The sequence below is a fragment of the Lagopus muta genome, chromosome 3 (genome assembly GCF_023343835.1).
Source record: "Lagopus muta isolate bLagMut1 chromosome 3, bLagMut1 primary, whole genome shotgun sequence".
NCBI lineage: Eukaryota > Metazoa > Chordata > Aves > Galliformes > Phasianidae > Lagopus > Lagopus muta.
In genome coordinates, this window is record NC_064435.1 from 34348612 (window position 1) to 34361126 (window position 12515).

At 37.9% G+C, this 12515-nt stretch overlaps 1 protein-coding gene across 5 annotated transcripts in view; it reads left to right on the plus strand.

The window, feature by feature from the left end:
* The window catches only part of PDE7A (phosphodiesterase 7A), a 73806-nt gene that overhangs the window by 21594 nt on the left and 39697 nt on the right, over positions 1 to 12515 (plus strand). Inside the window, exon 1 of one of the 5 annotated variants that reach the window (XM_048938762.1) lies at positions 10343 to 10477. The exons of 2 other annotated variants lie outside the window; for them this stretch is intronic. In XM_048938762.1, the coding sequence (XP_048794719.1) occupies positions 10418 to 10477 (60 nt within the window). In that variant the 5' untranslated portion in view covers positions 10343 to 10417. Of the gene's footprint in view, positions 1 to 10342; positions 10478 to 12515 lie in introns of those variants that run through there. 2 more of the 5 variants (XM_048938759.1, XM_048938761.1) reach the window with 2 other exon arrangements.

A 12515-nucleotide genomic window follows, 5' to 3' on the forward strand; every position in this document is an offset into this window, starting at 1 on the left:
AGTGTTGAAAAATAATTGATTTGTAGTTTTCAGGATATGGAAATTTTTTTGCAATTCACAATTTGGGAAGTGAGTGAAGGGCCAGGAACTGGGCTTTTCACTGGGGCTTTCCAGAAGTTCTCTGGCATGGGGTGCAGCAGGACATGAACCAGGCTGGTGAGTCAGCCACAGTGTGTGCACAGTACCTTTACTTTCTTGTTCTCCTACAGTATTATTTGATGGAATATGATGCAAAAAAGGGGTCAGTAGGATGAGAGTGAGTCACTTGATTGCGCATTTAAAATGTTTGTTAGAGGCATGAGGAAAAACTTGTAGCTTTGTTGAGGGAATAGGAAGGAAGATGCTGGGGGTAATTGTGATGGTGGTATACTGATTTACAGCATGAGAAACAAGGCTCTGCATAAAGCCAACAAAAGTGTGAAAGGACCACTCCGGGATCTTCAGCTAGGGGCTGGGTTTTTTCTGTTTTTTGTAGGTAAGCCTTTATGGGTAGGCTCAGAGCTCCTCGTCCTGTTCTCTTCAGGAGCAGTGACATACATACTCAGGAACTGTTTTAAAGAAAAGAATGGCTTTAGTGTTTCCTATTGTTCTCTTCTTCTGATATTTAATTCTATGTGCTCATCTGTATTTCCATAAGCCTTAAAATTTCCTCAGGAGGTGAGAAAGACGTGACTCTCAGTATAATTAAAGCCTGTCTTCCATCATCTGCAGAGCAGTAACTGACAGCAGATCCTCCTTTCTCTGGGAGAACAGTGCAAACACTTCTGTACGCCTCTTGATGAGCATCTCCCAGCTCTGACAGTGCTGAGCTGATGCTTCTCTCTGAGTTTGCAGTTAGGCAGCAGTCATGCGAGTTACTCCTCTCCTTTTCCCTCATTTTCCAAATGCTTTGTTTAATGTAGCTTATTTGTCTTGGCATTTTGCTTCTTTCCTTAGTCCTTCTATAATATTAGAGCAATACATTCATAAGGAAATCATGGTGATCCAATATACTACATTTTCCTCTTGCTGCTTAAGTCATGTAATATTTATAAAATTAATTGCGTCTTAGTTTGTGACACACAGCACAGGTTTCATACTGGAGATAATGCCATGGCAAGATGAGATGGCTTCTCACCCAAAATGGGATTGACTAATGAAACTGAGTCTGAAGACCAAAGCTGGGATCTGCCAATAAACTTACAAGCAATTTCTATACACCAGAAATTTTAGGAGCTTTCAAACGTGCTGAATTAATTAATTGTTGGCCAGAGTTCTTGGTTAAAATGACAGATTTTAACACTAGTTTCTGTGCAAAGAATGCTATAAGTGAACTAAACCCAAGATGTTAAATAGGGAAGTACCTAACCGTTGCCGTAATTAGGTGTCACTTCAAAGCCTGTACTAAGATTTTCCACTACAGCTTTTCAGCACTTCCACAAGTTCAGCGTGCCCTGTACAGATGCTTAATTTGTATGCTGGGCCCTGTGATAAGCTATTTCTGTCGATGAGATTCCAAAATTATAGGCACTGATGTCAATGCAGATGAGGTTAACCTAATTTGGTCAAGAGAGGGCTATGCCATGCAAAAATCTTCTCTACATGGGCGCATAAAGGCCGCTGCCAAGACTGACAGGTGTCCAGTGGGTGGCAAGGAGCTTCACAGATAAATATTCTTGTTAGTGCTGCTACAATTCTTGTTTCTGTAGGAAACAATGTCAGAATTGTACTGCTTTTATTTCCTTCCACTCCACTATCTTTCCAGAATTAACTACCTAGGTTGTGCCGAAAGTAATGCCTCCTATTTATTTCCATGGAAACTACAACAGATATAAAAAACAAAATAACGCTGTTTGATACAACAAATTCTCAGCTACAAAATGTGATTCTTTTCAGTGTAGTCACCACCGTCAGCTATGCATTTTCACTAGTGATGAACAAGAGCCTGTATGCTGCACTCTTAAAAATCTGTATCAGCAGAGGTGACCTGCTGTTACCACTGCTAAAACACACCACCCACTGACGCTGTGCTCACATCCACTGTTTGGTTTCCATCACCACTCAGCAAGAGTTGATATATGTCAGTGCCATTTTTCCTGTATGGAGGAATTCAGTTCCACACCTTTGCTCCATACGCATTTCCATGTCAGGCGCCATTTTGTCACACTTCTCTCTGCTGCCATCTGTCACACAGCAACAGAATGGAACAGAATATTGGTGAGAAGGTTCAGCCTCTACTGCCGTATCACCAACATCTGCTTCTGATATTGTGGGCCAACACAGTCAAGTAGGAGGCATTACTTTTGGAACAGCCTTTGTAACTGGAACTGAATTTTTGGAATGATACTCTTTTAAATCTTACTCTCTGATCTTTTATATACTGGATTCTTAAATTCAGCTTCCATTTCATATCGATGCCTGACAATGAACATATCTTTTTACCTTCAAAAATGGAGTATTAAAATCAGAATTGAAATCCCAGGAAAAAGATTATTTAATCTTTGCTATTTTTTAATAATGAGTGATCTTGGAATCTTATAAATATGATAAAATGTACATCCAGGTAGAATAAGAATTCTGTACAAGTATATCATATTTTAGAGAAGGCTGTACATGTATTAACTGTACTCCACAAACCTTTATCCAAGCTTTTTGCCTTTTTCCTGTCAGTGTACCAGCTGTGAAGTGCATCAAAATTTCATTACTATATTTATAGAGCACATTATAGAGCACTTTTCTTTGCGTGTCTGTTTCCATACCTCCTTAAGTTAATCTGGGATTGCATTCATGTGGCTTCTTTGGGCTAGTTTAGCTCTGAGCTTGTAATTCTGCTGTTACTTTGTCAGCTCTTTCTTTAATGATGTTTTTAAAACAAACAAAAAAATTCTCCGTATCCAAGAGAGAGCATTTTATGCTGACCTCTCTGTAAGAAAAGGCTGAAACTTTTCAGTGCCTCCAATCCAGTCTAAGACTGGCAGACCTAAGGCAAGGCACTGGTGAGAAGCTCTCTGTCAATGGTTCCTCTGTAGTGAGTGAGATGCTGAAATAAGCAGAGTAGAGTTTTGATGGAAAATCTTTGGATACATGTGTTGTTGGCACCCTCATACCAACAGAATATTATTTTAGTGCAGAGACTACTTGAAGAATGCGTAAATGCGTATAAAATGTGCCAATTGTATGAAAATTCCATTATTGAACTTTATTTAATGCATTTACTATGAGACATTTGTAACCTGTACGGGTCAGAGAAGGAGAATTTGAGAGTAGGTAAGATAGAGAAGTACAGATAGCTCAATAAAAGGTGGTCAGCTGGCAGTAGTGCAGCGTAGCCCAGAGAGTGAGGTGAGGTGTTGCAATGGCTGGTGTTGACCTGGCTTGGGGAAGGTTAGGGGTTTCAGCACCCAGTCTCATTAGAGCTGTTCTGAGTTTAACCAGTTCAGCTGCAATGGGTCTGCTTAACCAGTTCAGTTGAAATTGGTCAGCTTAGCCTGGGTGGCTGTAGGTTTAATTAGTTCTTGGGAAAACTCATGGAAAACTACAAGCATTTTGGATATGGTGCATCAGCAAGTTCCAAAATAAGTGTTTAGTGGGAAGAGTCTCCAGAAGAATTTTCTCCATAAGTAATTGTAGCACACCCTAACTGTATTTTTTCACAAGCTTAAAAAGTTACATTTTTGAAGTGAAAGAAGTTGAATGTAGTTGCCTAATGTAACTTTTATCTTTTTTTTTCTGTATTTCAGATAGCATCTGTCACTTCTTAGTTAAATGATTTGCTTTTTTAATGAAATGCTTGAGCATGGCCAGCGTGATCTCGCTTTGAATCTCTTTCATCTTTATAAATTCTGTGGTGACTATTTCAGTTAATTATTTTTTTTCATTCGTAATGCCATTATATTATTAAAATACTGTACTGATTTGTGGATTTGACAGCACACAGTAATAACTAGTTTCAGTGTTTGACCTGGGTAGTCGTTTTGGTATTTTAATGGAAATGATCAAAAACAAGGCTGGGCTAGTTTTACTGTGAAATAAATCATCTGAATATTTTGTTGCCAGCTCTCCTTAATGTATTAATCTGAAACTTTCAGCTTTCCCCCTTTAAACTTGATCTTTTTTGACAACATAATGTTTCTATATTTCTGTATCATTGCTAACAGGGCACCAGAAATGTTGATCTTATTTTATTTTTTTACCTTTTACATGTTTAGCATATTTTTGGGTCTTTACTGAATGTGTATATGCCTAAAGAAATGCTGAATTTTTATTTATTTATTTTTTTTTTTCCTGTTGGAACCTTATTTTTTTTTTTTTTTTTTTTTTTTAACAAATAGAATCTGAAAATGTTGCCTGAAATCCTTGAATAAGCATCTGGTTATGATAAATGGAAACTGGTACGTCTCAATAGATGCCAGTATTTTAATTTTCTGTTAACTTGTAATACTCACCATTAAGTGAAGCATGGATGGGGGCTGTTAGGAGCATTTCCTTTAGCACTGCTGGAAAAACAAATACTTGATGATAAGTACAAGGCAGGGGGATGCTTATAATGTTGAGGGAGGTGAGCCCACATAGTTACAGGAGCCTACCCACCAATTGGGATCCACATAGCAGCTATCTGGTATGGGAGACTACCCTTTGGTTGGGATCCACATACATGCTACGTGGCTTTCTTATTCAGTCTGTTCGTTTCTGAAAGAGGGAGAAGCCAGGAAGCAAGTCAAAGAGCAGAGTGCAGTGACTCACAGTGCTCTGCCCCCTTGGCTTTCTGCATCCACTTGTGGCACTGCTTGGCTCTGCTCCTTGCGTTCATGGCTCCACAAATGTGCTGTGGGGGCCCTGACTGCTTCCTGTGCTTCCTTGTTCCACAGCTTAAGTACTCAACTTAAATGGCAGACTTCTATGCTTTGTGTCTTCTGTAGATATTTTATGAAGGGTTATGGTAAGATGCAACTACTATGGTTGTGTTTTGTTTTTTTTTTCTTTCCTTATGTTCCTTTTCTAGTGTTGTGGTATGTTGACATTTTTTTGATGTTGTCCTTCTGTGAGATTACAACCTCAGTATCTTGAATTTAGGTTTCTAGTTAAATGTAAGACAGGCAGTACTACAGTCTTTCACCATTCGAAGGATGTGCTTTAGAAACAGAATGTAGCAGTTTTGTTACAGTATCTAAAACAGTTAGCTTTTTTGTCACGTGTTACTGTTCATCTGTTTTCACATACATAGCCAGGTTACTTGCACAACGTGAAGCATGTTAAAATTGAAATAACTCTGTTTGCTTCCCAGCAAGCACTCAATCTGTGTGAAGATGCATTTAATAGCGTACGTCAGTAACTCAGAGCAGCTAAAACTTGGCCTTTGGATGCCTTACCTTCAGAACGCAGTCTGTCTTCAGTGACTGGGTTGCAAGCTGAAGGCCCTGACAGCACTTGTCTTTTAATAACTGTTCTGTTTTTTTTTTTTTTTTCTTCACCTACATTATGGACAAAAGCATTCATCTTGTATTCTGAAAACAGCCTAATTTCTTGCTGTGCCATAGACCTTTTGTGAGTCAGCAGATGCCAGTGTCCACGAACGGGTGCAGGCAGATGCAAACGGATGTAGACCAGCCCTAGTTGAGTACAACTGTTCTAAGGTGTTTGTGTCCAAGGTAATAAGCCTGAGTTCTGCAGACAGTTGAAAAATATGTTTTTCTCAAATAGAACATGGAAAATGCTTAGGCGTAGACTGTCATCTTAATAACTTCTTAATTAACTTTTTTGTTGTTGTTCCTTTCAAGAGCACTTTGTAGAAGTGCGGTAGAACTTCTTGCCATCATCTCTTCTCTGGAGAGAAGCAGAAGCCTAAGTTTGGTGGATTTAAACAAAGCCCTTGCTTCCTTTGTGCAGCCCTCATGAAGGTTGTAGGAAGGAAGCAAGGCTTGGGAAAGCAAAAAACGGGGAAGTGCCCTAAATGAATCTTGAAACACAGCACGATTCTTCACTTGGCTGAGGATTTGATTCAACAGGAGTGGGAATTCAGAGTGGAAGTTTTGTGCATGAGGACTGAGCAATGCTAACACAGATGTGCAGTGCTTGCTGACATTTCTGCAGTAAATGAACTTCATTACTTAAACCATTGGAAATTTTTTTTGAGAGAGAATACACTGAGGTAGAGCATTTCATACCTAATAACACACTATGTATATTTTTCAAACTATTATTTAAACATACATTTAAATGTACATTAACCTGCTTTTTTGTTGTTGTTGTGGTGGCTGTGTGCCCTTTCGTATCTATCTTCTGACCCAAACCATCCCAAATCAAAGAGAAAAATCTGCTAAAGAATTTATACTCACAAAATCTTATAAGCAATTGAAGTTCTTTATGCTACATCATGTAAGTAGAGGTCACTGAAGCTTCAGTCAGACTTCAGACATACGCTTCTTTCTGCAGAGAATCTTCTGAAGTATCTTCTGTCATGAATGCTACATTAAAACAATCCTTTCCTTCCACCAAAACAAACAAAAACTCAGGTTATTCTAGTAATAGAGGTTACTTATTCAAAAAGGCAAATCTTCATCTTTATTTTGGGAAATGAAGGCTGGAATAGTTTGGAAAATCAGTTCCAACACTCTTCCCTTCTTTGCTTACACTTAAGTGCTGCTTTTTCTACTTTATTTTTTTATTTGAATGTCCCTTAAAATGCAATTGGAAGTAAGTAGCCTCAGAAAATTGGAGCCAGATTGAATGAGAATACCGTGCTATAGCATTTATGTTCCTTGGCTAAATATGTGTTTTTATAAGAATGAGGGTTGTATGATACAAAGTGGCCCAGAGACAGATGAACCAGTTTAGCTGCTTTGAATTTCCAATAGTACATTCTTCGTATTTCTAGAAATGGAAATGCACTACATTGGAGAAACAACTGAAAGAGTAATCACAGTTTGTGATATGAAAGAATAAGCTCTTAGTTTAAACCCTAACTTGTATTTCAGAAGAAGCATTTTAGGAATAACTTATTTCTAGATGTTTAGAAATTAAAAATGCATTCACTGATAAACTGAGATGCATGCAGCTTTGTCAAATCATTTTTCCATGTTACTCAGGGCCATCTTTGTTAACCTGTGCAAATGTGATGGTGAGCAAAAAAGATCAAAAACTAAAAACAGCCATCAAAAAAATGCAACATTGAACAGCCTGCTTACTTCAGCAAAGCTTTGTGTTTCCCTACCAAAATATATAATATCTGATACCCTTTTTGGAAATAATGTCTGAAGTGCACATAGAGTGATCCTGATAATATGTTAAGGTAGCTGATGAATGAGGAAATAAGAAGTTGGTGGATTCTGTTCATTCTCTGAGATTGGATCCTTTCTCTTCTTTCTCTTGCTCTTGCTGAAGTCTGTAGTGGAAGATGTCTGAAACTTAAAAACATTTGTAAAGAAAATTCAACCTTCTGGATCAATGGCTGCTGTTGGCTTTTGGAAGGCCAAGTTCTGGAGTTGTAAGCCTTGCTTTAAGATCAGCCAGCCTCTTGAGTTTGATTGCAGTGACTTGGGTACTAATGGCTGTTTATGTGTGGTAACAGGGGTGAATTTTGCTACTTTAATTTCTTGTGCTTGCTTACTGCTCACTAGCTGATAAGTGGCATTAATAATAAAAATATTTGGGATCATGTGCCTTCCTTTCAGCATTGCAAATTTATTAATTAAGAAGTTGAAATTAAGAACCTTAGGTCACATTTTAAGACATAAGCAGAAGTAGCATTTATAAAAATTGGCCATTGTCTGTGTATTACAAAATTCTCAAAGTCTTATTCTTAGTGTTCATAAAAATAACGGGATATTTTCCACCTATTTTCCTTGAGTGTGGTATTCAGTATTTAGCTTGGGCTGCAGCAGTAGCGACCTTTGTTGTAGGACTGCTTTTTCTTGGACTACCATCTTATACCATCTTACTGAAGGGTGCTAGAGAGAGACAGATCACAAATGTTAGATGGTGAGGTGAGGAGAAAAGTGAAGAAGAGATGGAGGCTACTTTAGACCTTGCATTATGTCTGATGACTTGATGAATGATAAGTATATTCTTTGCTGTTATTTACATGTTGTTAATGTTTTTGTGGTTAAGTTCCTTGACCAGTCCAGAACAAGTAATGGATCAGACAGGACTGTATGCTAGAAATCCAAGTGCAACAAGTCAATCTTCTGTACTTGTTTGCAAAGATGACTTTTGAAGGGCAGAGACCCCCACAGAGATTTAATTTCTGGGCCAGCTTACAAGTATGTGCTTGTGAAATCAGGTCAGTCTGGAAAGTAGGAGTGATTTGTGTCAGGCTTCAAAATTCTGCATTAAAAAATACGTGGAGGTGGAGATATGTGAAACCTTGCTGCATTTAGACAGGAGTATCATATCAGATCCAATAATGAAATCCTGTGAAATAATGAATAATGAACCCTATTCATTTATTGGGTTCATTTATTTCAACTGTGAGTTTCTTGTAGGTGTTGCTGGATTTATTTTATTTTGCTGAAAAGCATTTAAAGAAGCATCTGTAGATGTAGTAGTTACAGAGGTTTGGAAGATAATGAGTTATTCTTAATTCATTAAAAATAATGGGACAAATGAGTACTTACAAACATACAATTAAAATTGTGATCCTGTACTTTAGTTCTCGGGATAAAAGAGCCTTGGAGATTCCCAGATATGGAAGAAATAGGATCTTGGCAAATCATGATGGCCTATCAGTCGAGAGCTAGAAGCTTGTGGTAGAAGCTTGTCCTATATTACAGCTATTTCAGAATGAAACCAAACTGACAACTTGGGCAAATTCTGTAGTGGAATCTTTGTAACAACTGTTCTGAGACCCTCTTTCAGCTATATTGATAATGAAATCTTGTGTGTGGTGTTTGTGTTTTTTTTGTTTTTTGTTTTTTTTTTTTATAAAAATTACATGAGAAGAGGAAAGCAAAGGAAAGGATACACTCAGCAAAGGAAAAAGTGCTAGTAGAACACTTAGTAGTAGAATAGTAGAATATGCTTTTGCTTAGGTGGATTCACAGTGTCTTGTATCGTTAATTTTAAATTGTCATTGGGATATTTGTTTGAAGACTGTAGGCAATACTGTCTGCATTTCTGCATTTGAACTGATGGTAAGGGATGAACTAGATGCTGGCTTGTATGCAGTATTTGTTATACAGTGGAAATTTTTCCTCGTGAAGCATTTAAATTTTGACAACTTTTAGCCTCCTGTGGTAGGATCCAATTCAGGAAATTTGGCTGGATGTGGCCTTAGGGTATACACGTGTATTTCCTGAGCTTCATGTAGTATGGATGTAAAGTTGCCCATAGCCACTGTGTTATCATCTGCTCTAGTTGTGTCAAACTGATAATGCAGATAGAGCCTAATGCCATTTATTGATTTTATTTATTCTTTTAGCTAACACCAGATTGGTGACTACTAATCGTCAGCGTGTCTTCAATTAGGTGAAGTGTTTGGAGATGGTAATGCTTGTAAATCTACAACCATGACAGATTATGTTTTGGGTGGATATGAACCTTTTATTTAAGGTCTGTATGTATCAGGCAGGGTACCAAATGGTGCATTTTGATGGAATGGTCATGCCTATGGTTTTGGTTTGACTGGTATTCAGAAGCAAGCAGAGGGGAAAAAGCAAAAGATGTGCAATCGGAGCTCTTGGAGGAAATGATTCTTCTTGCTTGGAAACCCTGGCTGAGTGGGAGAGGACATGAGGGGTGAGTTCATCTATTTCAATGTTAAGCTGAAAAAATGTATTAGTTCATAGTTCAGGCATGAGCACGGATAGCTGTGAAGGTACTGTAAAGGATGACTCAGTATTAGGTGAACATGAGAGATCAGAGAACCACAACTGTTTTTAACGACTGCATGTATTAAGTGCATTAACTTTTTTTCCCATCACTTTATTTATAGTAACTTGCTACAAAAGGGTCCTTGAAATACGTTTTGAAGTTCAGTTCATTTTAGTTATCTGGGTGGCAGAGGCAAAGGGGGCCTTCTGAGTATCAGCTGGGGTGAAATCTGTTGGAAACGGGATCTTCATAAAATAAGCCCAGTGCTTGGCGAACTGCTATTTTGTAATAGGCTGATCCCGAGTCTAGCAACCTTTGTTGCCTTAAAATACATATAATAAGTGTAATTGTGGTTTTTAATCTCCTTTACTAAATCCTGTGGATGTTATAAGGCTTTAATGTTGCCTGTGTCCTCTGGTTGTCATGCCTTCTTGTCCAGAGCTCTTGGCAGGAGGCGTGGGGCAGTGCTTCCATGTTGCTGGGCTGTCAGGTGACAGTGCTCCTGCAGCTGCTGGTTTGCAGCGCAGCCTCGCTTCCTCCTGTCCTGCTGCATGCGGTCCTGCAGGCTCAGAGACATTCAGCCTGTGGCACTGTGAGGGTCAGGGAGGGGATTACGCTTTCGGGCGATGCAATGGGAATTGCATCAGTCTGGTGTTTAACTCTGATCCTTATCAAATGGATTACTTCTAAGGTAGGTCATTTTATTGTTACGGTTTGACTAAATGGTTTTATAAGTAGTAGCCTGGGAGAAAACAACTCATTAAGAACTTCATAAGTTCTTATTTTACTTCTTTTTTTTTTTTTTAAACTCTAATCTGTTTTGGAAATACATCATTCATAACTTCAGATTGCATTTCTTAAGTGTTCAAACATGATTTTATGGCTCTTGACTTCTTCCTTGCTTCAAGCGGGAAGGGTATGTTTGCAGCAGTGCCAATTAGGAAACTGCAAAAGGATCTGAAATGCCTTCCAAAGGGCAGGGTTTGGTTTGCTGGTCTTCAATCTTACAGAACTTTAAAGAGTTTGTGAAAATAAGGAAAAACAATTTTAAACATAGTGAGAATAATTCAGATTAGTGTTTTGCTTCCTGGACAGGATATCCTTTTTGTGTTGTTGATTTCAGGGCTGGGGGAGTGGAAATACCAGTTTTGTTTGCTTAGGTGAAATACCGGCTACTTCTCTCACTTTGTAGACTTTCAGCTGCAGATGCTTGTGTTAAGAAAAATGTGGGCTAGCGTTCGACAAACTTAGGAGTTTCTACTCTATTGTTCTGGGGAAAATAAGTATCCACATAATGTATATGATGGTAATAAGTGAGGGTGGAATTGGTGTCTGAAATGGAGATCAGACTCTTCACAACACAGCTCACTGCCTAGCTTGAAATTAATTCCAAAAGGAGTTTCAAGTTTCATGTTGTGAAGGAGGGCTGGAATCAGTGCAGAGAATGAGGGAAGTGGAAAGAAATCAGAGTTCCTTCATCTTTACATAGATGGATATTTTTATTAATACTCGAATTGTTTTGTAGAATCAGCAGGAGAATCTGACAAATATGAATTAGAATTTGTCAAGCCAAGCTTTGTCAAATCTCCTTGCCTTGAGCCGTCGGTCACTACCAGCAAGGCATTTCCAAATTTAAGGCAAAAGTGGCCAGGCTTAGTTGCTAGCAAAAGATCACAGTACACTAATAGATGTTCGTTTATGATGAAGGCAGATTCTGGTTTCCAAAGTTTTACAACTGGTATGCTAGTTGAGTATGTCATATCTGTTGTACTGGCATAGTGGTTTTTATTTGCTTGTTTGTGTTTGTTTTGCTTAATTTGGAATTTTGTCCTTGTTCAGTTTGGTCAAAGATTCTATTAAAGGGAGATTAAGAGTACTTCCAGATAGCTGATAGTACAATTACAAACTCATAGTTATGTTCTTGATCACTTAAGTGGTCGTTTCTTTTAAATATGTTTTGGTGCGTTAATCCAATCACCTCACTTTGCTTTTGTTATCCCAGTTTAATTTATTAAGTTTTCTTTCTTCACTTTGGTAAGTCATGTGCTTCTTTTGAATATGCTTTCTTTTCTGATACTTTTTTTTTGTATCTTTCTGTTAAAATCTTAAGCTTTTAAACTAACGAAACTTTAGGGAAATATTATTCCAGTTTCTGTACTTCTAAGGTGGATGAGAGGAAAAGGATGAGAGGAAAGACAGCAGTCAATTACTGTTTGTCTTGGTTTGATATTTATATGAAGTAGCCACATTCAAATGTTTGATATATACATGCATAAAGTTAATCGGATTGCTTATTAACATTGCCTTCCTGAAATTAAATACATTTTCATATCTCTGGTCTGATAAACTTTTAAAATGACTGCTTTGAACTTCAATGAACAATTTACAAAATCGTAGTAGGACTGTCTTGCAGTGGCTTGCCTTTGGTTAATGACAACTCTTTCGTTGGTTTTAAGGAGCATTTTCCAGTAGTTTACTGAGTGAAACTCTGGTGGTATCTTGTGGAACACTCAGGAATTTTTAATTACCAAAATCATTATAGGAATTGCATTAAATGACAGTCTTGCTTTTGAAATCCAATAATAGTGAAAGAAATCCAGTCTAATTAGTTTGTCATTCTAGGTGCTTCTAGTTGAAAAACCGTCTTAGAATGTTAAACTGTTTCCAAGGGTGTACACAGGCACAGCATGATCAGCAAATTGCAGTTACCATAATACAGTAACTTCTCT